Source organism: Excalfactoria chinensis, chromosome 4, assembly GCF_039878825.1.
Source record: "Excalfactoria chinensis isolate bCotChi1 chromosome 4, bCotChi1.hap2, whole genome shotgun sequence".
In the NCBI taxonomy this organism is placed as follows: Eukaryota; Metazoa; Chordata; class Aves; order Galliformes; family Phasianidae; genus Excalfactoria; species Excalfactoria chinensis.
The window spans coordinates 54,419,748-54,447,378 of record NC_092828.1 but is presented as its reverse complement, the minus strand read 5'-3'; the positions used below and the strand labels follow the sequence as shown (position 1 = coordinate 54,447,378).

The window sequence follows — 27,631 nt, the reverse complement described above, 5'->3', positions numbered from 1 at the left end:
ACCCTGTTTAACAACCAGCTCTTCTCCTTCAGGGGTCCTGCGGGGAGGCACTTCACATCCTCACTGGGGGAACTGAGGAGTCCGCTGGAACGACATCAAACTGAGAAGAGTGGAGAAATAACCAAAGTTCCCAGCAGGGCTGCCGATCCAGTGAGAAGGTCAGCACTGATTTTCGGTCTCTCCAGTGAAACAAAAGGGTGCAATAGTGTCACCCGCTGTGTCAGACTGTGGTCATGGTGCTGTGTTAAATCAAGGTGTTGTTTTCAGAGGGGAGCCTTGTTTTGTAGGGTTTTGATGTTTACGCTGAATGGCACCCATAGAAACCAACATACCTGCAGTGGGGGTAACCATGTTTTAGGGACCTTTTTTCCGAGAAGGCAAAGCCAGGGCCAGCTGTGGTAAGCACGGATGAGCGCTGCTGAGGGCGCCTTTAAGGGGGCGGTGCGGTCTCCGCCGCAGTACTGACGCGCGGCGCGGGGCGGCGCTCTGGTGACACCGCCTCCCCTCGTTTCCAGATCTTTCTGGAATGCGCGTTGCCCGCCGTCTGCGCGGCCCGAGCCCTTCCGGAAAGTGCCGAAGCCGGAGCCGGCGCCCGGCGGACTGCCCGCCGGCCGGCACAGCGCGCCTGCGCAGAGGCGAGGAGTCGCCGGTTGGTGGCTGGTGCTCCGCAGTGGGAGAGAGGCGGCGGCGGCCGGTCCCAGCAGCGCAGCGCGGCGGTCGCAGGCCGGCGGGCGGCACCCAGCGCAGTCATGTCTGTGGTCGGCATCGACCTCGGCTTCCTGAACTGCTACATCGGCGTGGCGCGGAGCGGCGGCATCGAGACCATCGCTAACGAGTACAGCGACCGCTGCACCCCGTGAGTAGCGCCGCTCCCGCGCCGCCTTCTCTCGGGCCGCGGCTGCCGTTCTCCGCCGGCCCGGCGCTCCCCGAGGCGGCTGCGGCGCGGGCCGAGCTGTCCCGCGGGGCCTCTCCCCGGCGCGGCGCCGGCTGCTGCCCTGCCCTCCCCGCCGCGGGCTTCCGGGAGCGGCGCGGTGCCGGTTCCGTGCCGGCAGGAGGGGCTGCGTGCGGGTGGGAGGTTTTCTGAGGGGCGCCGTGCTCCCCATCTCTTGCCGTGACTTCTCCGTGTCCTTGGAGGACCGCGCCGTGCGGCCGTGCGATGCGGCACGGCGGGCACCGCGGGCTTCTGTTTCTTTCCGTTGCGATGGCTCCGCGCTCGCGTGCGTGTGCCCCACCGTTTCGTTCCGAAGCGGCCGTCGGGGCTCGATCGGCCGTGTGGCGGCGGCGGGGGGGCAGCGCGGAGCCGTGCGTGCCTCCCTGCGGGCGCAGCGTGCTGTGCGCGCCCCGCAATGTGTGTGTGCGGGCAGCGGAGATGCGGGGAGATCCCCCGACGGCTCCTACGGCGCCGAGACCGAGAGCCGGCTCTGAAAGTTGTGCCGCTGAACCCCCCGCTGCCCCGTCCTTCCCCTCCGGCTCAAGAGTGCCTCTGGCGCTTCGCTCTGCTTGGCGTGCGTTCTGCGCAAGCAGACCTGGTGTAGGTTTCTGCGTATTGAACGCCTTGTTACTAATTTATGAGTCACTGTACTTGCAAGGCTTGTGCGAGTGAAAGTGAGCTCAGGCACAGCTAGTGAGATAGCACCGAGTGCACACGGACAGACAGGTGGTGGTTGGACACGTCTGGATTTCTTCTCCTTTTTCTCTAAATTATCACACTGATGGGGAGGTGCGTATAGAAAAGAACTTCCTTTCTGATGCTCTTGTCTAAAAGCAAACTTGAAAATAGTGTCAGAATACTTCTATTACAGGAGTGTATTGAGGTAATTGGATCTTATTTCAAGCAGGATTTGAGTAGATATAACGCTTAAAACCATCCAAACTTTTCTGCTTTGCATCTCCTCGAACATAGTGCAGGAACTGAGAGCTTTATCCCTGTGTCCCTGCAGGAGAGCTTACATCACTTAGAGACCTGAGGTTAACCAATAGCTATCATGGGTGAGATGTGTCCCAAATACTTGGCACTTAATGCCAGATTTACCAAGCAACAGCGTTTGTTGTGTTGGTGTAATGCACAGTAAAAATACCTGAACCAGTGCTGGATGAGCTAGGATACTGCTGTTCACAGCGTGTCATTAAGCTCCCTAAAGAGAGGGCAGTCCTGAATGTGCTTGCTGGGGCTCCTTATGCTCTCTGGACAAGGCTAAGGAGCATGGCCGGCACCTGGCTTTGGAGCCCATTCAGGTACCTGTGCAGTGCTGGCTTGGACAATGCGGTGTCAGAGCATGCTTTGTACCTAGATGAAAGCAGTGTATATTTCTGGACTGAGTCCTGTGTCCCAAATTGTTAAAAGGTTCTGGTGATTCTTTACATCAAACCCATTTCCTGTCATCTAAGGCTTAGGGTTGTTGGCATTTATAAAATGTGCATCTTGGAAGCTTTGGGATAAGCACTACAGAAAGGAAAGGTTCTGTTGTGAAGCTATGTCAGAAGAATGTAGAATGCTCCTTGTGGCTCCCGCCCTTGGTGTCTGTTTGGTATTAACTGAGACCTGGCTTTTTCCAGCCAGAGAACTCCAGCAGGTCAGTTGCACACATTTCCAGTGAGCCTTGGCTGCTGAATGCAGGGCACGTGGCTGTATCTCACCGCTATGGTGCTGTGCAGAAAGTTGATTGTTGATAGCTCATAATTTTTAATAACTACTTTTTTCAGGCCACATGCAATTAGCGCAGCCATAAGCTGTCATTAAAACCATTCTTCAGAACAGAGCATGGAAAGGACTGCAGTCTCCCGTTGTGGAGAGCTGCTGCTATTAGAGCAGTCCCTGTCATGCTCAGATCCTTGCTTCGTAGGCAGCCAGTATGCTTCCTGAAGGGCTGTCTTGGACACAGCTGCTGCGTTTGGAGGTGAGGAGGGCACGTTTTGTTTTGGAGCATCTCTGTCTCCCAGCCAAATGGAAAACCATCTGTCTCCATGTGCTGGAGCTAAGGTGAGGGCACTGCAGCAAGGCTTTGGGGCTGAGCAGCTTCCAGCATGGCGCTTCACACTGCATAGAGGTGTCAGCAGGTAGTGCTGCCAGTCAGCACGGTCTCATGGCCACACCAAGATCGCATAATATCGTGGTAACGAGTTGTAATCTCTATCAATAAGCTAGGGTTATTGAAAACCATTTAGCACCACTGAAAAGATAGTATGTGATGTAAAATGTAGGGCAGCTTCCGTTAGCAGCAGTTACATCTGGTGGAGGTTCTGTGTTCAGTGTGGTGGGATATAGAGTAGAAAATTGGCTGATGATGTTATCCAAGTGCACGCAGTGCCCTCATTGTGGTGGAGGTGGGGAGGAGGCAGGAAGTAGTCTGCTGAGCTGACCTTTATGCATTCATCAAACAGTGAAATTTAAACCTTATGGGTCTGCGTTGTAGCTGTTAGTTACTGATGAATGGCCTCGGGCAGATCCATTCCCGAATGGGAATCAAGTCCTATTTCCAATCTATATGAGCAGAGCTGGTGATTGGGGGTGGGAAATAAAAGCAAGGATCATTGACAGTACTTGGAAATACACTGGGGCTCTGAGTGAAGTTATTGCCTTGTTATGTACATTTCTTGCAAGTTTTCTTGCTCTTGAAATTGGAGGGAAGGCAGCTGGGGAGATAGCCAGGTGCTATCTGTGCTCCTGGGGCAGCTCTGGCCAAGGCGTTGGGAGAGGAATGGAGCTCGGGGCTGCTGAGGACCTCCCAGACCCATGACGACTGACAGCTGTAGGGCATCTGCCTTCAGTTGGCAATCGCTGGGAGTGCCTGTGGGTTGTGGGGTTGGGCAGCTTGGCTATCTCAGACCTGGGTGTTATTTTTAATTACTGTCTCGCAATGATTGTTGGAAGTGACTCCTGTGGTGTGAATGTAGTACTGTCAGACTTGAGGGTTTTTGTTTCAAGATAACTTGCCTGGTGAAGTTCAAAGCTTCATTTTCAGTGTTCCAGACTACTTTGGTTCTGAGCTGTCACCCAGAATTAACTATTAATTCCTTGCCTTTATGGTGTAAGCCGTAGAACACATCTGCTTTTAAAGATTTCCCTTAATGCCCTGAAAGCAATTGTGGTTGCTGCACTAATTTGCAGAATGAAATAGCCAGAATTCCACAGCAAGTTCCGGTGTTTCATACAGTAATGCTGTTAATACCACAACCATGTTCTTCCACTGTAGTTTTTGGTGTTTTGTTTAGAGTAATATGAATATAGTTTATAACATTTTGTTATATTTCTTTATGTCTCTTTTTTTACTTAGAGCATGTATATCTCTAGGATCCAAGACACGGGCCATTGGGAATGCAGCGAAGAGCCAGGTAAATGGATGGAGGGGAGCAGGGGGGAGACAACAGCATATTACTTACCTGACTTGATTCCTGTTGAGCTACAGAAAGAGAAGTAGTAAATAAACTTGATACTGCAAATTGAGTTGTCTGTTACAAGCGTGCATTTTGCAATATCACTGCTTCAGTATTCTTTTAGTCTAGTATTTTTTTATCCTATTACAAATTGCCTTGTCATTAAGAGTAGAGAATGGGAAGAAATGGGACATCTTACCCAGTAGGGGCTTTTTTTCCTGACCATTTGTGACAGTGAGAGTACAGTTCCAAATGCAATCTCCATGTGGGGGGTGGGGGCATAACTGTGCTGACAGGTTTTGAGAAGTTGAAACAGCAGTTCAGCAGAAGTTTGATATTGATGCTAGCTCCTGCTGATAAATTAATACATCTGTGCAATTAACTGTTCTAATACAGAACTTAGAAAATAAATTCCTCTAATTGTCAGCAACTTCACTTGCAACTTAGGAGAACAAAGAATTGCTTTGGAAAGAAAATACTTAGAAAGCTTAAAATAGGCAGTGTGAATCTAGAAAGCCAAAGCAGATGAGGTTTGACCCTCATTCTTTATACTCAGACATAATGTTAACAAGCTGAAAGGAGGAGGCTTCCTTTCCCATAGTGGGGTGCAGGTAACTGGAAATGGAACAGCGGCTTTGCTGAGTGGCTGTGGAGGTGACCGAGTCCCTTGGTAGCATTCGGTGCATGGCAGATGCTGTGATACCTTTTGTTCCAAGAAACCTGATGCTGTTGATCTGAGCTTAGCCCCTGAACCTTGCTGGTGGGAAGGTGTCCTGCTGGTAATGTTTTCAGCTATTCAGCTCATTATTTAGGGCAGTAAACTAGACTGGCTGATGCTGAAATAGGTTACCATGGAGTAACTTCTTTTGATAGCTTAATTAAATATTACGTGTGTGTGTTTCTGACTAAAAATCCTTAAAATAATGCAGATGAAATGCTCATAAAACAATAGGTATAGGGAGGCTTTATCTTCTTCCCAAATGGAATCTGCATTAGAGCATAATTTTAAAAGAGGAGTGCGGTGTGTAGACTTATTGGAGCTTCATATGAAGTGAATGTAGGTAATAGATGTATTTGTTGCTTTAGACTGCAATTGCTTTGAGTTGTAATCTATCAAGTCTTGCACCCAGTATCAGAAAGCTTCTTTAAAATAAAGGGTACAGCAAGTTAATGGTTATTGAAAGGGAAAGTAAACTTGGGTTTTATAATGGAGACCATAGATCTAAAGAGAGTGCTTCTTCCTTTACACTCTGTGTTCCAATAAACGTGTAGAAATTGAAGAAGTGTCTTCAGTACATGCATTAAGCCCAACATAACAGGAGTTACCATCTGAATGTGTTTCTGTAGCGTGCGTGTAAGGCGTAACTGAGAATATCTTTCGCAGATCGTTACAAATGTAAAAAATACATTGCATGGCTTCAAAAAGCTGCATGGAAGAGCATTTGAAGATTCTTACATACAAGCTGAAAGGGCCAAACTTCCTTATGAACTTCAGAAGATGCCGAATGGCTCTGTAGGAGTAAAGGTAAGTTAGAACTTTGTGTGGAGCCTCTCTTGCATTAGAGACTGGCACTTCAAGCCTTTGCCACATGGTGCATACTATATAATTATGCCTCTTAGTGTACACAATATAAAGAGGTATTGCATTATCTCCCTTGCAGGTGTCCTATAAATCATTACAGTTGTTAACACCAGAAACATTAAGCTTGGTTTTCATTCATTTTGAATAAAGCTGTGCAATAAACCTGCTCTTTTCAAGAGATGTAGAGCGCCTTTTTCCCCTCAATAACATTTGCTGAAGTATGGTACTTTCTCTGTCTGAGATGTCTGTTACGGTTTCTCTTCATTAGCTTGCTGTAGTCTCATTAATAGTTTAGACCCTACTAGGTTTACCTTAGAACAGGTGTAATTACAGTGTGTGATTATTCATGGTATCTTGGTTTCTGTTATGGCTGTGTGGAGGCCACGTTGCAGAAAACCAGGGAAATTCTGTTTCAACATTTAATCTTGAACAAGTTATTTTTAAATTATTTCCAAAGTAAAAGCTGTTGGAATCAGCTGTTCAACATTCAGACTTTCTGGCTTCAGTCTCTGAATGTAGGTCTTATAGAAGAGGTCGTTATGTCTGAGAAGATACTTGATTTTTTCATAGGACTTCTTTATTTTTCTTGTATTTAAGTCAAATGTGGTTTTCTGACGCTAATTTTTTAGGTAACATTTCAGGCTTTTTCTCTTTTGCTTTGTTTTTAATCTTGGGCAAAGCTCTTTGCATACCTACTTGTCTGGAAAAAATACTTGTTGGTGAAAAATGTCCTCCATTGTTGCTGACAGCATTTAAAGTGGGATGGTTTGTAAGAGCATTGCAATTTTGTCTTTCAGGTGAGATACCTGGATGAAGAGAGGCTGTTTGCAGTGGAACAAATTACAGGAATGTTACTGGCTAAACTTAAAGAGACTTCAGAAAGTGCTCTAAAGAAACCAGTGGCAGACTGTGTTATTTCAGTAAGTTTTCATCCATTTACTGTAATTTTGCTCACGGATAACTTTAGGTAACCTTGTACCATAATGCCATAATGTGACAGTGAGGAGATGCAAGTGGTGAATAGAAATCACATTGTGTAATCACACTGACAAAAACTTGGGTCTTTATTATACGTTTTTCCAATTGATAATGCTCCTGCACACATACATGAGAACATGGAAAACTTGAGTGTGCTTTGAGAAAACATACTGTGTGAGCCGATTGGGGCTGGTTTGCTGGAATGTAACTTGCTTTCTCTAAACGAGAAATATTCTGATGTAAAGGCATTTCTTTCCCAAAGAACTTCTCCAGGCGTACAGTCAATTTCTTTGTTATATAGTTTAGTGCCCTTTGGTTGTGTTGCATTTGAAAGTTGCCTGGAACTTACTGCTTTGAAGATAATGTAGATTTAAGAGAGCTGAATTACCTATGTCTGTTTGAAAAGATCTTTTTTTATTTGGCTCTTCTGCTTGGTGGCTTTTTTTGCTAGGCTGCTCACCCACGGGGGCGAGCAGGGGCAGTGGAACTTAGGCAGGAGGATTTAGAGAGGATTTGTTCCTAATACAGAAATCCTAGATGTCTGCTTTTCACACTGTAAGGAAGTGGTAGCTAACAAAATGGGTTTTGCTTAAGTTGAAATAGTTCTGAACCTAAAAATACTGTAGTGCTTCAGCAGTAACTTCTGGGGCTGTGCATTTATTCAAACTTATTTTAGTAAATCTTGTGACTTTGCTGTATAAATGCTTTGGGCTCATAATGGTTTAAAGATCAGAGATTCATCAGAAGAATATAAACTTCATGGAGGTTTTTTGATGCTTAAATATACATGTTTAAAACAGGTTTGAATTTCACTTGCACTTTTTTGTCATGGTTTGAAATTTTAATTAAAACATGCAGTAAAGTGGATTACTTGGTTCTATTCAGACTGCCTTATTAATCTGAGGTTAGTTTATAACAGTTTCTTGTGGTATTGAAATTTATGGGCTTGTTTAGTGGGTAAATCAGACTTTTTTGACTTAGAAGTCTATATGTCACAGCCTGTGTAATTATTTCTTGGAAACAGGTACCAAGTTTTTTCACTGACACGGAGAGAAGGTCTGTAATGGCAGCTGCTCAGATTGCAGGATTAAATTGTCTGAAGCTAATGAATGAAACTACAGCAGGTAAAGTCCTTGTGTGCGCAGAAATAAAGCAGCAATGCATATAAATGTCTTCTTAACAAATTATTGAATCTGTGAGGGCTGTGGCACGCTACTGTTACTCAACTAAGAGCTTGGGAAAAAGCTATCGAGGCTTGTATTGCCCAATCCAGCTTGGGAGCTGGAAGCACAGTAATCACAGTAATGGTGAAGCTTAGAGGCCATGAGGAGAGTTTGGGTTTGGTAAGTGCAGTACGGTGCCGCTTAAATAGCTCCCCCACTTGTGAAGTGGGTATCTGTGCTTACCCTCTGCTGTACCGTTGTACCGTGGTGCTACAGCAGCTGGTAGATTGGGAAAGCCTGAGCCAGCTTCAGAATCAATCCAGCAGTGTTATGCACCTGACCTAAATCCTCAGCTGTTGTATTAAGTAGCACTGTAACGATGTATTATTGGATGTAACTGCATATTTTTTGTCTGAAAGATTATGATAAATCCATTATTTAACTGAGACGTGTTGTGGAGTCTTATGCTAAGGGTGATGTTTTCCATGGGTTTGCACTGCCGTGTGCATCCAAATGACCTCATCCATATCCCTTCCTAACTTGTGTTAGCTACAGATAAAGTTCTCCTTTCCAATTCTTGATCAAACAATAATGCAGCAGATTTTTCTTTCCAGTTTATTGTCTCTGCTGAAATAAAAGTTAATCTCACAGAAGCGTGAGGAGGAAGTTGGTCCATTTTTTTTCTCATAAGCTTTTTGGTTTTTTTAAAATATATTTAAGGGGGACCTTACAAGGGTGTAATAAAAGACCCTTCAAGTTTAACTTCTCACATGTGTTTTATAAAGGTGCCTCTACACAAACTGTATTTTTATGGAGCTTTATCTTAAGGCTCATTTGCTTGTATGATTTGATGATATTTAGAAACCTAGATTATGGCTTCTCAAAATATTCAAATTGAATAAAGTCTGTGGGAAAGTGACAGTTCAAGCTTGTTGCAAATCTGTCAGTTGTAGCATTGGCACAGCTGTTAATTCTATGAAGTAATTTCTTCACTGGCCTGGTTTTGATGAATTCAATGGCAGAGTATTATAACATGCCGCATGTCATGGGAACTAAAGTTGGAGCGGTTTAAACCAGTCGTGTAATTTTTATTGCTATAAGTTCTATGAAATCTCAACAAGCTTTTTGTATGAATGCTGGTTTTGAGGGCTTAGTTTTTTCCTAAACTAGTTTGAAAGCTTCTTGGTGAACATACCTGAGCTGTGCAGAACTGAGCTAAAATACTGAGAGTAATTTCAAAGGAGAGTTACAGGTGTGACCTTCTTTATATAAGAATAATAACTGCCAGACAAAAGCAAAAAATAACTTTCCTGATCATTTCCTGATCAAATCCTTAACATTTTAAGTCGTGTTGCTAATGTAGTGTTTTGGAAGTATGCAGCATACAGTTGCTGTTGGAAGAGGTGATACGGAGTGGTTGAATGGCAATTATGAATTAACATGAGCTAATAGTAAAACTATAAATCAAGCAAATGACAATACAGAATTAGGCAACTCATACAGCCTGAAAGTCATGTCTCTTTGTGCCCAAATATTCTATCATAGCAGAGTAATGGAAGTATTTAGTTTAAGTATAATTAGCACATTTCTACTTGTAGTGCTTTTAATGCATGCTGTACATTTGTATGCAGCTCTGCCTTGACATCCACGCGTTGTTGTTTTCCAGTTGCACTAGCCTACGGGATATACAAGCAAGATCTGCCAGCCTTGGAAGAGAAGCCGAGGAATGTGGTCTTTGTAGATATGGGGCATTCTGCCTATCAGGTTTCAATCTGTGCTTTTAACAAGGGAAAACTGAAGGTAATCTCTTTAAGTCTTTACAGTAAAATACCATATTCCCAAAGCATTTAATGAAAAATATTGTTCTGTGGAAGAATATTGTTCTTAAGCTTTTTTAACTTAAAAAAAGTCTGTAGCAAATAGTATTGAAATGCAGAATACTGGGATTGCCTCTCCTATTTGGCAGTACTGGCAAAGCAGTTGTCATTTAAATAAAAAGCAGAGATGAAGTAGCCCGAAGGTTGTTTTGGAAAGTGCTTGACAGTTAAGTCTAGGCTTGGCTTTTGTGCCTTGTTTCTCAATGAAGTAGTTGTGTATTCCTGGTATTCTCTGAGAAAGAGTTGTAATGGAGCGACTGACTTACCAATGGGGTATTGTTGAATTACTTTAGTTTTCCTACCATGTGTAATGATGTGAGATCTAAATTCAGTCAAATGTGAAACCAAACAGTATTCACTTTCCTATTCTGAGATTTAAATCTTGGAGGTTTGTTCTACTACTGGCTGAGTGTTTCAGTAAATTGGTCTTCGGTGGTCTTTGGTAGCCTTCATCTGAGGGCATGTGGAAGACAGTGGTGTGAGTTTTCTGTTTTTGGAGAGAGGGAGAGTAAATGACGAGGTCAGTAATAGCATAAGAAAAGAGCTAACCTGCTTTTTCTTTAGCGAGCTACTAAACTGAGTAAAGGCTGCAGCATAGTGAAAAATGGCATGATGAATGTGACTTTTATTTTTAAAATAATAATAGTTGTATTTTATTTGAGGAGGGCAGAGATAAAGTGAAGTGAGTCATTTGTTGTGTTTATTTTTTTAAGTTCAGTTGTTCTGTCAGGCAACTGACAGTAGCTGGTGAGGAATCCACAAAGGGTGTGAACTTTTAAAACTATATGAAACCGATCTTGTATCTATAGAAGTGTTATTAGATAACCTGTTTTCTGGTTTGTTTGTTTTTTCACTTCTATGCAGGTCTTAGCTACTACCTTTGACCCTTTCTTAGGTGGCAGGAATTTTGATGAGGCTTTGGTAGACTACTTCTCTGAGGAATTTAGGACAAAATACAAACTGAATGTAAAAGAGAATCCCCGAGCGCTGCTCAGATTGTATCAGGAATGTGAAAAACTCAAGAAGCTTATGAGTGCAAATGCTTCTGACCTTCCACTGAACATTGAGTGCTTCATGAATGACCTTGATGTCTCCAGTAAGATGAACAGGTACAGTCCATTATTTTCACAAAGTGTGGTCAGACGTGGTATCTCAGCTCTCTTGTAATACGAAACATTTTCCCTGTCCCTGGCAGAGCTCAGTTTGAGCAGTTGTGTGCTGCCCTTCTGTCCCGTGTGGAGCCTCCTCTAAGAGCAGCCATGGAACAAGCTAGTAAGTAGGAGCTGGGTGCTACCTTTGGTTCTAGAAAGTAATCAGTAATGTGGTTATTGTAGATCTCTTTAATGATTATCTTTTTAATGTATTTTTGTATTCATTAGAATTGCAAAGCTAAGTACTGAAAAGTTAAATGTAAGTTCCATTCATATGCTTGCCATGTATGCATGAATCCCCATTCCTGCCTCATTTAGCGCACAAATGCATATGCAACCCTGACTTATTGACCTTCATTCACCCTGTGTAATGGAAAAGGTTGGGCCGTGGAAATATATATGTATTTTTTTAAGGGAAAAAATAAAAAAGAGGGGAGTGATGGGGATGGGGGAAACAGCATTCTGTACTTGGAACACTTAGCAACTGTCTGGCCAGCCTGTTCCATATGTGATACATAAGTCTTCACTGACCTAAGAACTTGGCAGTCTGTTTTCAAAATATTTAAAGCATGTGCAAGTAACAGTTTCTTTTTATTTGTTTGTTTAGTGTGGTGTAAAGGAGAGAAATAGACTTTCTTAGAAAAAGGTTTTTCCCTATTTTTAGCATCTTCAACAAAAAGGAAAATATTCCGCTTCTTTTTTTAGTTGGCTTGATAACTAATGCTGGAAGTAGGAACTCGAATAACTGCTGAGCATAAACATACAAGGACTGACAGCTGTTTGAGATTAAGATCACTTCGTGCTTATATCTTGAATCCAGAATTAAAGTTAACTTGCAAGCGCAGTGAAATATTTATTTTATGGTTTTAGTCAAGGGTTTTGCTTTTCTCATTGGCAACTAAAATTAATCCAAACATATGATGAGGTACATTTGGGCTTTCTTTTATTGTCTGGGAGGGATGAGAAGTGTTGTGCAGTAGTACAGGGCTGCCAAGGGATTGCACAACTGGGGTTATGTCCACTGGAAAGGAGAGGGTGCACATAGACAAGGTGTTTTTGGAGAACAGCTGTCACCATGTGAGCTGTATTTGATGCTTTGCTTCTGCATTTTCCAGGACTGTGCAACCAGAAAACTTTTTAGCCTGCAGGAGGGATAAAGATTTTAAGGTGCTTCACTGCAAATCTGGTTTTAAAGGTTTTGTTGGCAATTTAATCAGTTAATCAGTGCTTGTTATTAATGTGTAGTTGATAAAGAGATCTCAGTCTAGCTTTTGTTGCAAAGACAGCTGTTTTTGGTATCTTGGTGACAAGTAAAGGCAACATGCACTCTTTCTTCTAGAACTTCAGCGTGAAGATATCTACGGTATAGAAATAGTCGGCGGGGCTACTAGAATTCCAGCAGTGAAGGAACAGATCTCTAACTTTTTCTGTAAAGAAATAAGCACCACACTAAATGCTGACGAAGCTGTTGCAAGAGGCTGTGCCTTGCAGGTATGGATATTGAAATTCAGTATTGCTTGCTTCATGTGATGTACTACTGCAATTTAACTAATCAAAATCAAATACCACTGTGGGGTGGAAGAAGATGAGCTCTTGCTTGCTTGTTTGATCAGCTGCTGACAGACCACATCAGAAAAGATTGTATTATATTTGGTAACTTGTCACTGTCATATTAAAGGGAATGACCTGTTGAATTTGATTGTCTAAATTTACTGGTTCACTTCTGTGTGAGTCATTTCTACGATTGAATTGTATCTTTACTGGCAATGACCAGGGAAGCAGTGTTCATTCAATTAATTAAAGTCAGTCCAATTATCTACCCAGTCAGTTCAATTGATTATCTACCAAGACTAAGAAGTATCTGTTTATAAAATGCTGTGGGAAGCTGGACCCTCCATGTGCCCTCTGTGTACTTAGATATTAATTAATTGCTGTATTGCTGTTTATTTTTCTGCATGGATATAATAAAATTCTGATCTTTGTTTTCTAGTGTGCAATTCTTTCCCCAGCTTTTAAAGTGCGGGAATTTTCCATCACTGATGTTGTTCCGTATTCCATAACTTTGAGATGGAAATCATCTTATGAAGAAGGAACAGGGTAAGTTGTATGATACCTACTGAGAAGTATGATGGTGTGTTTGTATAAGGAAAAACATTGAGTTGTGGAGAAGGCCTTTCAGACTTTGAAGTTGTCATCTGCCTCTTTTACTTTTTGATATCCAATTGCTGCTTAATAACTGAAAAAATAGCTAATTTGAGAAACATGTGTGATCTTGTTTAATTTTAGTGATATCATATGCTTAGTCCATCTCGAGACCTAGTGGCCTTTTATGAACAGTACTTGTCAAAAACTTTAAGTAAATGGATTATTTGGTGGCTTACTTAGCATGGCTGCTGAGCCATAACATAGCCTGATGATCCATTACTTTATGCTCAGTGGTTTAAATTTACATAATATTTTAATGCTGTAGGGAATGTGAAGTCTTCAGTAAGAACCATGCTGCTCCATTCTCAAAAGTAATTACCTTTCACAAGAAAGAGCCTTTTGACCTGGAAGCTTTCTACACCCATCCGCATGAAGTGCCTTATCCTGATTCCAGAATAGGTAAGAACATGTAAATAAGAAAAGCAACTTCTGTCGACAAGGAAGAAGAAGTTTTCTCTAAAGATCTTTTCTTCCATGTTTCCTATGTTATAGTAAAGTCTCAGTTCTGTAGAACAGCTCAGAAGAGTCTGCTTGCCTTTGATGCAGTGCTCAGACTGTATCGACGTCAGATGATAGCAGTTGCTAGAAGATTTACTTTCTTTGTTCTTCAGAAACATCACTACAGAGTTTAGTGCTGTGTTGTCTGGTTCTTCCAACTTGTGTAAAACGAGGCAGGATCCACCAGCACAGATTTTTTTGAAGTAACTACATCAAAGGAGCTGTTAGCGCTATTTATCTGTCCAGATACGTATTTGTGTCACTTTCTGCTCGTCTGTGAACGTACAGTGTAGATGTTTCCTGAATGGGTCCAAAGGATCAGAGGGTATGAATTTGTTTCCTGGTAGCTCATATTACTTCAATCATAATTAGTAATCGACTCCTCAGCATCTTTAAAACCAATTTATGCTTTTATTTGCTGACTTGCAAGTCAGGTATAAACTTGGTACTCCCTTTTTGGGTGTCTACAAGATACCCATCTTTAGGACAGAGCGTTGTCATTTGTATGTGCACAGTCTGCATCACTTTCGCTCAACTTGGAGCAATTTTCAAAATACGAATCAAACTTGTTTCCAGAAGTCTTGATGAATGGGCTGTTCAGCCTCCAAATGTCCACAGTATCAGGGTAGCTGAATCCAGAACCTTTCTCTGTTAACGTTTTTCAATGCTTAGTTTGAGTTAAGTGGATGAGATAAACAGTCTGAGGTGAGTTGCAGAATAGTTTCTCTGCTGTGATGGTTAGAAAAGGCAGCAGAGAGGTTTAATGCTTAATACAATGTTAGTGAAATCGTCCTGGGGCTGTACGACTTAATTGTAAGTGACAGACCAGTTGGTAATTTGTCCAGCTTCGGTTTCTGTCATAGAACTGAAAACTAAGTAAAAAGTTTTTAAATAAAATTTATTTAGATGACATTGTGATTTAAATTAACCTTCAAGTTGTGCTTTTGGTGGTCTTTTTTTTTTTTTTAATTTTCTGATGTTTTTTCTTAAGGGCGATTCACTATTCAAAATGTTGGTCCCCAGCATGATGGCGACAACTCCAAAGTGAAGGTTAAAGTGCGTGTCAATATTCATGGCCTTTTCAGCGTGGCTAATGCTTCCATAATAGAAAAGCAGAACGTTGAGGGAGATCACAGTGATGCACCCATGGATACTGAGTCATCAATTAAGAACCAAGGCAGAGAAGATGAGCTGGTATGTAAATGTGTAAATATCTGCAGTCCTTGTAATTTGGATGAGAGATGATAATTGGAGGTGAAATCAGAGCCATTTCCAAAAGCCATATGCTCTTTTTCACCCTTGCATTATTCCTTCAGTTATATAACGTTTGCTTGCTTGTTTGTTGACCAGGTGACCTTGCACTATGAAAACAAGACCATGAAAACAAGTAGATTCCAAGGGGAAATTTTCTTTCTTTTTTTTTTTTTTTTTTTTTTAGCATACCTACACTAGTCTTAGTATTACTATGTTGCTCTCAAATGGCAACACAATTAATGTGTTCTGACCAATGAATCCTAAAGGTGTGGTTTCTTGTTTTGTTTTTTTTTTTTTTTTTGTTTTTTTTTTTTTTTCCAAGTACTACATCTTTGTTGATTAAAGAACGGATGGTGTTTTTTTTTCATATGCCTTCTTTTTCTCAGGGCACTGAATGTACTTCTCTATATGTAGTTCTTATGAGCTGGCTTAAAAGCCTTGAGGGGAAGTTAATGGAAATGTGTGTGATAGTGTTGCCATTGATACTGAGAAATTTCTGTTTCAGTCGTCATTATGTCAGTGCTGCAGTGCTGTAGAAGTGCCTCTGCTCACAGAATTCTGCCTGTTAGTTCTCCCATCCCAGTGTAAGGGGGATTATTTTTCTTGCTGGTGTCTTGCACGCTTGAGGTAGATAGCTGAGAGTTGCAAGGTACAGCTCTTATACTGGTGAGGTAGGGCTGGGTGGCAGGGAGTGCTTTTGTGGCTGGGTATGGTGCACTGGCAGTGGGCTCTGGCAGTACCTAGTGGATAAGTGCTTCACATCTGGCATTTGCATAGAAGTGAATGCCTGGAAGTGACATAGCTGGCATTTTGTGTTAGCAGCATACTGCATGTCAAGGTTATTAATCTTAGTAAGTACACTGTGTTCAGTACGAGGCTAACCACTTCCATCCTCACACTTTGTCGGTTTGTATTACTTCCGTTTATCCTAATACATCTTCTGTTTTACAATGGTGCTTGTCAGCAATTACCTTTCATTATTGAGGATGGTACCCTCGACTCTGAGGATGAGGTTTGTAGTATATGTGTGTACTTCCCACATCCCCTCAACCCCAGCTGTTTTTGTAGGCAAGGTAGTTCCTTCTAGTTATTGCCTTTCCTGTGTGAACAGTAAGAACAGTAAAGAAGGATGTTCTGTTCTGAAATGAGAATGCTTAACTTTGGTAAAAGTAGCCTATTTACTTCTTACTTTCATCACTAAAACTTGGTCATGTTAACTAACACACCTAACCTGCAACACGTGCACCAGTGCTAGAGTCTGAAATGTTCAAATGTTTCTAATATTTCCCCAAACTAACAGTAAAGTGCTTTATGTGCATATGTGGTTTATGTGGTTTATGAATCCATGAGTTTAATTTCTTGTGAGAAGTCAAAGACAACTTCAGTTACATCTTGACTACTCCTCACCATCTCCTCACTATTTATTGATGCCTTGGATTTCCAGATATTTCCAAATAGTCATTCTGAAAATGAGAAGCTTTTTTTTATTAGGATATTATTAAAAGTCTTTGCAGTGACAGCAGGAAATCTGGAAACTTGAACTAAATCAAGTGGTCAGCTCTCATAATTACAGTGATGGCTTTTAAGACTCTCAAATCTAGAATGAGGCGTAGTGAACTAAATTCAAGTGAAACATGGTGTATCCGATAAATACAATTGGTCTCATGCTGTAAAAGGCTACTACAGAAATGAATTTCTGTGGTCCTGTGAGGCAGGTGCAGGCAACAATTACAATTATTAAATTACTTGTGCTTTAGATTATGAGGTTTAAGGGTTGGGGGAAATGTTACGTGTTCAACGTTCTGGCTGTTCCATACAGAGTCTGTAGTTACTTGCCTGTGTTGGTGTTGTGCTTGTAGAATTTTATTTGCATATATTTCATGTGTATTTATTTAGAAATTAAAATGGAGTATTCCTCAGGCTTAGTATAATTCTGTGGATAGCAACATCATAATTATTTAAAGAGGGACAGGCCAAATAGATACAGCTTTATTATCAAAATGGCTGTTTAAGTAATGCTTGATTAACTAAATCAAGAACTTGTTGAGACTGAACTGAGCACATGTGGTCTGTGATGTATTTTGATAGACATCAGTCTTAAATCATACCACAAATCTGCATTGTTATGCAACTCTTTCTCTAGGATAAAATGCAGGTTGACCAAGATGAAGGTGTTCAGAAAAGTCAGGCTGAACAGCAGAGCCAAGCAGATGAGGAAACCGAAAACGCAGGAATTGAAACAAAGGTTTGTACTCGGTATTGACAAGGAAATGCAATATTGCTTCCCTTAAAGGGTTTTTTATTTTTTTTTCTGCCTTGTATTCTCAAATTCCATTCATTAATCTCCTTAGTTGAGATTCGTAAGGACTGTATTTGAAAGAGCAAAGCTACACTGCAGTGGTTAAGATAGAAATTTACCTTAGCACTTGCCTTTTCAGTGTACTAAGCTAAGATTTTTGAAGTAAGTTTCCTTGATTTAACATAAGTTTGAAGTGAAGATGAAATTTAGGGAAGCTTGAGAATCTTGGAGAAGAATATGCAGTGTCTTTAGGTTTTTCCTATGTTTTCCAAACAGCTCTTCACGTTGTTTGAGGAAATTAAATTCCACCAGTTTGGTTCAAAAGTAAAGAAATAGTGATTATGAATAGCAGGTGTATAACTGGTGCTTCATTTGCATACAGTTAATTTGTAGCTCTTACTGTTTGTCTTTTTTGTGCTTAACTGTAGCAATATGTTAATTCTTGGAAGTTCCTTACAATTCCAAACTTTACAGGTTTCTTCTGGAGACAAGCAAGATCATCCAAGCCTGCCAAGGGCTAAAACAAAAGTTAAGAGTATTGACCTACCTATCCAAGCAAGCCTCTATAGGCAACTGGGACAAGATCTTATCAATTGTTATGTAGAAAATGAGGTAAGAAGCATGAACAGGTGATGATTCAAATTAACATTAGTAAGTAATTACTTTGTGTGCACAACCATAAACATTACCTTAAAACTTCTCAAGGCTTTGCCTTCAGTAAGGACTTGGATTTTGCCTACTTTTAGTTGGTGTCTTTTTCTTGGTGTAATAAATCAGTTTTACTCGTAGTGCTTAATTACCCACATCTGAGTGTGATCTATCAGACTGCCTTTACCATGAAGGGTCAATGCCTTTCTCATGCAGAAAATTCCGAGGATTTCCAGTAAAGGCTGCATGGTCTGTTATAGGAATGCTAATTATTAGTGACTAACCTGAATGGGTCAGGATTAGCATTTGCAGACTGTTTTTTGTGCTCTGTGGAGGCTGTGTGCCTGGCTAGATCAGGTTTTTGCCCTTAACTGTGCTTCATCACTAGGAAAGGTATTGGAAAGTATTGTTTCTAGAGCACTTGTTTTCCATAGAATCCTTTCTTTACTACATCTTGACAGGTGTTAGCTGCCATTGCAAGCATCACAGCAATTTTAGGTCCGCTCTGAAAGATGGTCATTGCAAAGACTAAAATGGGAAATAAGTTTTGTCGAGCAGAATGACTCTTAATGACTTCCAAACCAGTCAATACATCTGTTTTTTGTGATGGTCAGACTAATTTCTACCTGATCCGTTTATGTTGAAGCACTTGACAAACAGCTTCTGAATGTGAATAATTCTCACCCCCATCCCCACCCCATTTCAGTTCTTCCTGAAGTGAGAATAAGTTACACAGAGGTGAAAATTAAATAAGTATTGGTCCTTTTTGTGTTACAGTTTGGGAAGAGTAATGCTCAAGTTCGATACCTGAAATTCTTAGTTTTAACTAAGCTTTCATCTACCCTAGGGGAAAATGATGATGCAAGATAAGCTTGAGAAAGAAAGGAATGATGCTAAGAATGCTGTTGAAGAATATGTGTATGACTTCAGAGACAAACTGTGCGGAGTCTTTGAGAAATTCATCACTGAAGAAGTAAGACTCACCTGAGTGTTTCAGCTGTTGCAAAATAATTTCTCTAACAAGAGCTTTGAGTGATCTCTGTGGGGGCTGCAGGAGTCTGTGGAACTTGTCTCAGAGCATGAAATGAATTAACTTCAGAAATAAAGTGAACTATGCATCAGCCTGGTATTTGAATTGCAAATGCAATGAATTCTGTACTGTCTGAGAACTTTCTCAGTGTCAAGAAAGGATTCTGTATGTAGACAAAATGATGACAGATACCGATGAGCATGACTGGGTAGGAAGAAGAAAATAAGCAGAAAGATGAGTGCTTGTAGCCCTGTTTTATTACCTGCATTTTATTTATTGAAAAATATGGTTCCTTCCCCTCTTAAAAGCATAGTGAAGCTGGTGTGTTGCTGAAGCCCAAGTAAAAGAGAAAACCTTACGCTTGGCTTTTGCAAAAGCAGAATTGAAAGAATGCTTCTATAATAGATTCTAACAGCTGTATGTGGAAGTGTCTGGTACACAGGCAACAACTTGCTGAAACAGCCCTTCAGGAGCAGTGGTTTTAAATTCTACTCCATGAATTACCTGGTTGCCCAACAACACATTTTGTTCTTTGCTAATTGACAGCGTCTCTGACTTGTTTCATAGGATACAAACAAGCTGACCTTGATGTTGGAAGACACAGAAAACTGGCTTTATGAAGATGGAGAGGACCAGCCAAAGCAAGTGTACATGGATAAGCTTCAGGAACTAAGAGTAAGGCTTCAAGCTCTTCTTTAGAAAGAGGGGAAGGGTAGTAGTGTATGTGCATGTGACTGGCTTGTGTAAATAAATATCTGCTAATGAGGAATGTGTATGTACCTACCTATGTGTGAACTTGATAAATCCAGTAACTTAAAAGTACAGACATCCAGGTTGTATCTGGATGGTATTTAGTTGTGTGATTGTAATACGTAGAACTAGGAATGCTGTTAACTGTCAGTTGTCCTTCTAATATGAAAATGGTCAGTTGAAGTAGAGAGCGTCTAGTGGTGAACAGTAAAATTAATCACTGTGAGAATTTTTTGTAATTCTTGTTACACACTGAAAGAGGCTTTTAAGTATTCGACTGTTCTCCCAGGTATTAAAAACTCCACCTGAAAACAGATGGCTCTGGTTTGCCTGTTTATAGTGGTCTTCAATAGCTATGTCATGAAACAGAAGTTTTGGTCTAAAACCAAATGGTAAAGGTTAATGAATGCTTTAACAGTAGCTTCCACTGTATTGTTTGATTTGTAGTGACCAAAAAAAACACCTTAAGTACTTTCAAATTGTAATAATCTTGTGGGCAAGTGTAAATTGTGATGAATGGCTATTTGGTTGTTTGAGGCTATGTCTCTAGCTTTAGTTCCAACTGTTTCCTCTCAAGTGATGTTCTCTTTGTGGGAGGGGTGATAGGTAGAAACATTAATAAGGGCAACTGCCTTCATGCCTGGATACCATTATGCAAGAGAAGGGGAAAATCAGACAACATATAAAACAATTAAGAGAAGTTACAGTTTTAAAATTTAAACCATCTCTGCAGATTGTCTCGTTTTTTTTCCAAGTGCTCATTTTGCTAAAAATAACCGCAAAATCCTGAGCTGAGAATGGGCAGAGCACTAATCCTTGATTTAAACTTCTGGGTCATTTTGTTGATGGCGGCACTGTGCTACATCAAGTGCAAAGGTTGAGCTCTTGAATGGGTGTGAGAAGGAGGGAAGAGCCATGCTGCTTATGATTCCGTTTTTATTCCTTGACTAAAGTAAACCAAGCTTGTGTTATGTCAAGATCTTTATTTCTGGGAAAATGAATTAGTTGTGATATCTCACTTGGTTTTATGTTTCCAGAAATTTGGACAGCCTATTCAGGAAAGATACATGGAACATGAGGAGAGACCAAAAGTTTTAAACGAACTGGGGAAGAAGATTCAGCTCCTTATGAAAGCAGTAGAAGCGTACAAAAATAAGGTAGAAATGTATTATTTAGGGGATGATCTGTGGGTGTTTGAATTTGACTATAGGTTATATTTGTGTATATATAAAAGAAAAAAAAATCCCAGGATTTAAGTTTTAAGCCACTTTAAGATGACTCGTGCTTACAGTCCTGAGAACTTTTAAAACTGTTCTTGAAGTTTCTTTGTGTGAATTAAACAGTCGTGCTCTTTATGGTGACTTCTCTGAAATGCCTACCTTGGTGTTATCCTTGTTTCTATAACCCAAAAGGTTGTATGTTGGAGTTATTCAGGTGAGTCCGTTTGTTCTCTTGCAACTTCATTACTCATGTGTGCTTAAGCAGTGTGCATTTAAGAACAAAATTCCAAATACCTTAAAATTTCCTGTATTTTGTTCAATGGCTATTCTTCATACCGAACGCTTGTTTAAAAACACTGATTTCTAGTGGGTTGTAGTAATGTTAATCAGTTGCATCAGACTCATAATTGATCGAGGAGAATGTAGTAATTGATCAAAAACATCTTTCTCCCTAGGATGAAAAATATGATCACCTTGATCCTGCTGAGATGGAAAAAGTTGAAAAATACATTAGTGAGGCTATGAACTGGTTGAACACCAAAATGAATGCGCAGAACAAACTAAGTCTAACTCAAGACCCAGTTGTCAAAGTGGCAGAAATAATGTCAAAATCAAAGGTAAAAAATAAAAGTTGTCATATGTGTTGCAGTCTAGTAAGCTTTTCTTAATAAGATTCTGGCATCTATATTGAGCTAGAATACCATATCTGAAGAAGATGGTAAAGCTCTAAAGGTACCCTAAAGGTATAGGGGCAGCAGCAGCAGTTTTATCAGCATTCAGCCCTAGCTCTTCACTTTACAGGAGTACCTTTGAATAGCTCTTTAAAAGCATCTGGAATTACAGCTCTAGTTTTGCTCTGATTCCTGTAGGACTTCAACAAATCAGAAGCTTCTTTCTTTTAAGCTTCTAGATTTGATAGAAGTCTAGTCCTTGAAAACAGTAGTGTTGATCGTTACAAACCTGAAAGAAATTTGAGATGTTCTAGTTTAATGCAGTTACTGTGCCACCAAATAACTTGTTCTCTCACTTTTAACCAGGAGTTGGATAGCTTCTGTAATCCTATTATATACAAGCCCAAACCGAAGATAGAACCTCCCAATGATGGGCAGTCAAAAGCTAATGGTGAACACAATGGACCAGTGAATGGACAGAGCAGTACTGAAACAGGACCTGATCCAGCGAAGGACAATTCTCAGCAGACCAAACCATCTGGAGAAATGGAAGTGGACTAAATATTGCATTTCTGTTACTTAAATAGTGCACAGGGTCCATTCTTTTGGTACACACCTCAGATGTTCAGTTATTCTTAGCCAACCTTCTGTCATTTGTTGCTGAGTAGTTTTGGAAGTGTTTCCATATTAAGTACACCTCTGATGTTCGTTTCCACTGATGCTGCTTATGTGGAGCTTTAGCCAAATGTAGATTGTATAAGTCAGTTTAAGCTTTCCCAATATATTTTATATCAAAACATACAGAATTGATATATAAATGGCAACAATCTACCTTATTTAAAGCTTTTATTGTGGATAAACCTCAGCTCCTTTATTCAGGAAAGGATACTGTATTGCACTACTGATGCTCAAGTGTAGATCTAATTGCATCTTTATTTTGGAAAAATATTGGAATTGAAGTGGCAACACTTGTCACTTGAAGCACTGACCTTTTCTAGTTATTGTATTGTTATAATTTAAATATTAAAATAGAGGTTAGTTGGCATATACTAGTCCATCTTGTTGATGTACCATGACAATTGTATGGTCTCTTTCATATAAACTAATACAAGCATAAACATTTTTTTAGATTCCCATACCACTAACAATCTTAGTTAGAAAGTACCAGCATAATGGCTCTGCCTTTTGCTGAAATTTAGTGAATGGTCTCATTGCACATTGCTGTACATAATGGACTGTGCTTATAGGATGATGCTAATGATAATAGTATCAAGTGGTAGAATATACAAGGACCTGCATAGCTTTCCCTTGAAAATGTCTTGCTGCACATGTTACCGTTTCCACTTGGTTTGTTTTGAATGAAATCTACATCTTGATTGCATATCATGCTAGGGATGAGAAACAGCAGAAATTGTGCTGTGTGAGCTGGATATTGGCCTAATGTTGAGGTTGCTTAAATGCTGTCTGTTGCAAACTTGAAACAAATACTAAGCGCTTATTTAAGCCATGGTACTTGGCATTTTGATCCTTTTGATCAAGGATCTAAACAGAAGGGTATGCAAACTGGATATTACTACTCTAAGGATAAAAATCTACTTGATGAATTTGCATAGCTTATCAGTTATCCTTGCTCATTTACTTGATCTAATGGAAGTGTCTATTATGTATTATACAGCTGAGTCACTAGTTTCTTTGATCTATCTTGGACATCATCAAGATCCAGTGTACGTTCTTATATACTGAATGTTTCAAGCCAGTCACGGTGGTACTGTAGCACTTGTTAAAACAAGCCAGTTTTCCTTTGCTTGGAACAACTCTATTACCTGAATAGAAATGCGCTACTTTATGGAAAATGGTTTATTAGCCAAGTTAGCATAATTGACTGGGATGAGTTGCAGTGTAACACTTCAGTGACTTGAACTCTGTTGCAGAAACGGATGTAGTTGTTAAGGCATCACATATAAGCTCGCTGCTGCTGTAAGCAAGCAAAGGTAATGCTCTTGCTTGCAGTTTTGGCAGCCGTTTTATTTTCTGCCATGCCCTGATGTTTCACCACTGTTCCTGCTGTGGCCTCTGGTACAGTCTGTGGCTGGTAGAGGTGAACTGTACTTGGCACCATCTACACAGAAAAAGGAAGCATCATATACAGCTACTAAACTAACTCGAGTGCTAGAGTCGTACCTTCATGAGTGACACAAGTGACTGACACATAAGCAGCTCCCCTAACAGCTGTGCGTGGTCTGGCACCTTTTGTTTACGTATTTGAAGCCTCTGAACAAAATTGGAGTGGTGTTGAACTAGAGCTGCTCTGCAATCTCAGTCTTTCCTCAGATTAATTCACATGTGTTTGGCACCAGAGTGGTGACTGTACTTCAGTGCCAGTTGTCCCTAGTGTAAGTCAGTAGGTGACTGGGCAAACTTTGGTCCTGTAGGCTTTAATGTTACGAATATCTTAATGGCTTTTCCACAGTAATGACTAGCATTCTTAAGTACTGGCTTTCTAAAACCCATCTGAAGATTTTTTTTGTCAGTAGACTTACTGATACCTGGCAGGTGAAGAGCTTAGACAGGTGGAATCTTCAGTGCGAGCTCTCCAAGAACTGGAGAGGGAAATGTCATGTGCAAGAAAAAAAATCTTTATTATGCTCTTGATGGTTAGATGTTCAATATCATATTACAGGTGGTGGAAGCCTTCTTTAAACATGAAGGACAGAGTAATTCTACCGCTGCTTAGTGTGTTAGGCTTAAAAGCAGGCATAGTAAAGAGTCTTAGTAAGGTTTTATTAATAAAATAGTGAAGGTTCTTGCCATGTATCTGCTGTCTCTAGATCCCTGTGGGGAGCTGCCTGCACTCAGCAGGTAGTAACTGGTTGCTGGTCACAAAGTATGTGTTACAAATCCCATTTGCAAGGGCAAACTTGTTCTTACTACAGTGAAGGTAAAATTAGCATGTTAACATGTGACTTGTTAATCTGTAATCTGTTATGAAGAGAAAAACTTTTCCAGGACTCAAACATAGGGTTCTCTACTACTAGAACCATACACAACTTGAACAAGAGGTTTTGCATGCTGGACTCAAGTGAGTTACCTTGTGGCCACCCTGGCGGCTCCAGAATGAATATCTTCCAATATAACACAACTGTGGTGATTGACAATAGTGTGTTATCTTGTGTCTTGTAACAGCTATTTGTTGCTTACATCTTTTTTTCACACCCATTAGTCTTTTGAGGAGAAAACATATATCTGATGTTTGAAAATGTTCCCTCCATCTCATAACAAGACAAAAAAGAACCAGGAAGCAACACCATAATGGTAGTAGATTATTTTTTGAGTGGAGAAAAAAAAGTCTACAACTTATATAAAATTCAGTTACTAAAGAGCAGAACTATTTCTTTGTGTTTTTCTAGGATGATCTTTCCCCTTTAACATGCACCAGTTCTATCCCTGCTTGAGCATTAATGTCCTTGCTTAACCAATAGCTTTAACGTTGCTTTAACATGCAAACTTGCTAGTAACTATTTTAAAACTGCTTCATGGCTTTGTTTACATGTGTAGCAGTTTTTTTAACCATCCCTTAAGCTTTTATATCTTCTTTTTTATCTGACAAAGGAGTTTTAATATGGTACACCTGTCTTCCTTGTTTAGTTACTGATTTGGCTGTCGATGTCTGAATTTGAATGAAGAATCCTCTCCCTTAACATTTGGTGGTGCCCTCCTCTTACTATTTAAATGCTGCATTTGGAACACGCTTATCATCAGTAGGCAGTTGGGTCTGAAATCCTGTAAGCCCTTTGGGTGAAACATGTAATGCATGTTGGAGCTGGGGCTTCACAGGCTTGCCCCCTGTCTGGAGGGGCAGCACTGGGGGGCAGCTGCTGTTACTGACCTGTTCCTTCTGAGGTGAACAGGTCTACACTGACACCATGCAGTGTGCCTGGTGGCATTCAGACGGTACCTTTGCTGACCTTGCTTTCAGGGCATAGTACAAAGGTTTTGTTTGTTCTACTTAAAAGTGAAAGCTGTTAAATCTAAGCATACAAACTGTTAGTTGCCTTTATATCTGCAGTGTTTGAAATTATTTCATTTCTTGAAACATCTCAATATGTTGAGCTCCTATTTCTGCTATAGCTTCTTCCTGTTAATAAGTCTTCTCAAATATCCCATATTAACATGTTTATTTTCCTGTGAGAATTATGCTTAAGCATAGGGCACAGGCTAAGAAATAGAGACTTTTTCCCTAGGTCTTTGTTGACGTAGGTATTACCGAGACGTTAACAGCTTTAAAAAAAAAAAAAAAAAAAAGTCTTAAATCTTCTTAGTAGTCTGGTTGTCCATTGAGTGTGATTAACTGACACCAGTTCTCAAAAACACAAAACCATGTTACAGGTACGCTGCATTTTCTGGTTTGGAGTACCTTCCTTGTTACAGGAAGAGAAGCTCAGTGCAGTTCCTGTATAGAAGTTTCAGCATGATCCTCATCCCCCAACAGGGCTTTGATTGTTGCGTTACTACATGGCAATACTTCTGTGGGCTGATGCAGAGGCCCACCGAACTGAACTCTAGATGACCAAACTTGAGGGGTGAGTCAATATAGTAGCTAGAAATACTGAACATGTTTATGTTACTTGCTGCTATCTACAAGTTTTCTTGAAACTGGATGAAAGAATACTATTTTGCTACCATTCTCATTATTCCACGTTATTTTAGCCTTTGGAGCATCAGAAAACAGAGGTAGGAAAAAAATGCATTGCTTAACAAAAGCCATTGACAGCCTTGTAAATTTTCGTTTCAACTCCATTATAGTATTTGGAGTGGAAATAAAAATTACTGGCACACTAGAAATTGCGTGCTCCCTGACTCCTATGTGCACGCTTAGTTCACTGCAACTGACCTTGAGGATATCAACCACCTACCATACATGTAAGCAACAAGTGAACACAACTGAATAGGACTGTTGGTGCTACAGCAGGAATTGGCTCACGTGATTTACATGACAGTTGTTAAACCCCATTTTCTGTCTTCCTCATGAGAGGAAAACACGTGAAACAGTGAAAAGCAGGAATCACTGCAATGTGGTACATGAGGAGTAATTTAAAACGCAGTTCAGAGCTATGCCCACCAGCCACCCTCATCAAGTGCTCAAATGGTTTAATTAAGTTAGTTGAAAAGGAGTTAGTTACTGAATGTTGCATAGTGGGAAAAGTTTGTTTACATATTTGGAACATACTTCCACAGGATGGGGGGGGAGAGATGGGGATGTTAGAATTAAAGGCAGTGTTAAGTATGCAAAATGTTTACTATGTATGTAAATGGGATCCTGATTAGTGACAGATCATGTGCAAATCGACAATACTCAATTTATTTTTGAATGGCAATACAGATTGTCAAGGTTGTGTATAATGATAATAAATATATAAAACGCTACTTGAAACGTAAATGACCACTGAGACCTAATTTTTCCATCAGTGTTCTTAAAAGCAGCTTTGCCTGATTTACTGGATGCATTTAATGCATGTTTGTCCAAAAGACCACAGGTGAAACAACAGGCATTTTTGCCTTGCTCTGGCCAAATCTGCTCAGACAGGCAGGGTTTCTCTTGTGCTTCTCTCAATCCCAGCTGCAGCAGACTCGTGTCTGTGGACATAGTTCCCCAAGTTGGAGCCCAGAGGTACGACTGCTCTGCCTCTGGGAAAATGTGGTCATTTTCACATCTGAAGTCACATTTGTGCACTTGGAAAAGTACAAATTGCCAAATGTCAATTAATTCCTCTTTCACTGAATGACTTACCCTAGCTATTGAAAAAATCCTTTAAACTGCCTGGGAAAGTCAATGTCTTTCAGGCATTGGTGGTTCTCTGAGAAGATCCTGAAGCACAGCCATAAAGCAAGCAGTTAAGTTGTGCAGGAGCTACTTGCTGTATGCCTCAGTGG

General features: G+C 40.5%; 1 protein-coding gene across 1 annotated transcript; it reads left to right on the top strand.

The window, feature by feature from the left end:
* The first annotated feature begins 507 nt into the window (after positions 1–507).
* On the top strand, positions 508–27,134 carry HSPA4L (heat shock protein family A (Hsp70) member 4 like). Its single transcript, XM_072336409.1, has 19 exons — positions 508–856; positions 4,275–4,332; positions 5,759–5,899; positions 6,754–6,876; positions 7,959–8,058; positions 9,764–9,897; positions 10,839–11,083; positions 11,170–11,246; positions 12,465–12,616; positions 13,116–13,222; positions 13,596–13,729; positions 14,820–15,022; positions 17,226–17,327; positions 17,856–17,993; positions 18,877–19,002; positions 19,627–19,734; positions 20,847–20,966; positions 21,485–21,646; positions 22,067–27,134. The coding sequence occupies exons 1-19, from the start codon at positions 750–752 to the stop codon at positions 22,259–22,261; spliced, it is 2,532 nt and encodes an 843-aa protein (XP_072192510.1). The 5' UTR covers positions 508–749; the 3' UTR covers positions 22,262–27,134.
* The last annotated feature ends 497 nt before the right edge of the window (positions 27,135–27,631 follow it).

What these genes read in the sequence shown, in the direction of transcription:
- HSPA4L (XM_072336409.1), top strand. Translation starts at nt 750, where the DNA reads ATGTCTGTGGTCGGCATCGACCTCGGCTTCCTGAACTGCTACATCGGC. An exon ending in AAGGCAGAGAAGATGAGCTG is followed by an intron (nt 15,023 to 17,225) that starts GTATGTAAATGT and finishes CTCTTTCTCTAG; the next exon opens with GATAAAATGCAGGTTGACCA. An exon ending in ATAAGCTTCAGGAACTAAGA is followed by an intron (nt 19,735 to 20,846) that starts GTAAGGCTTCAA and finishes TTATGTTTCCAG; the next exon opens with AAATTTGGACAGCCTATTCA.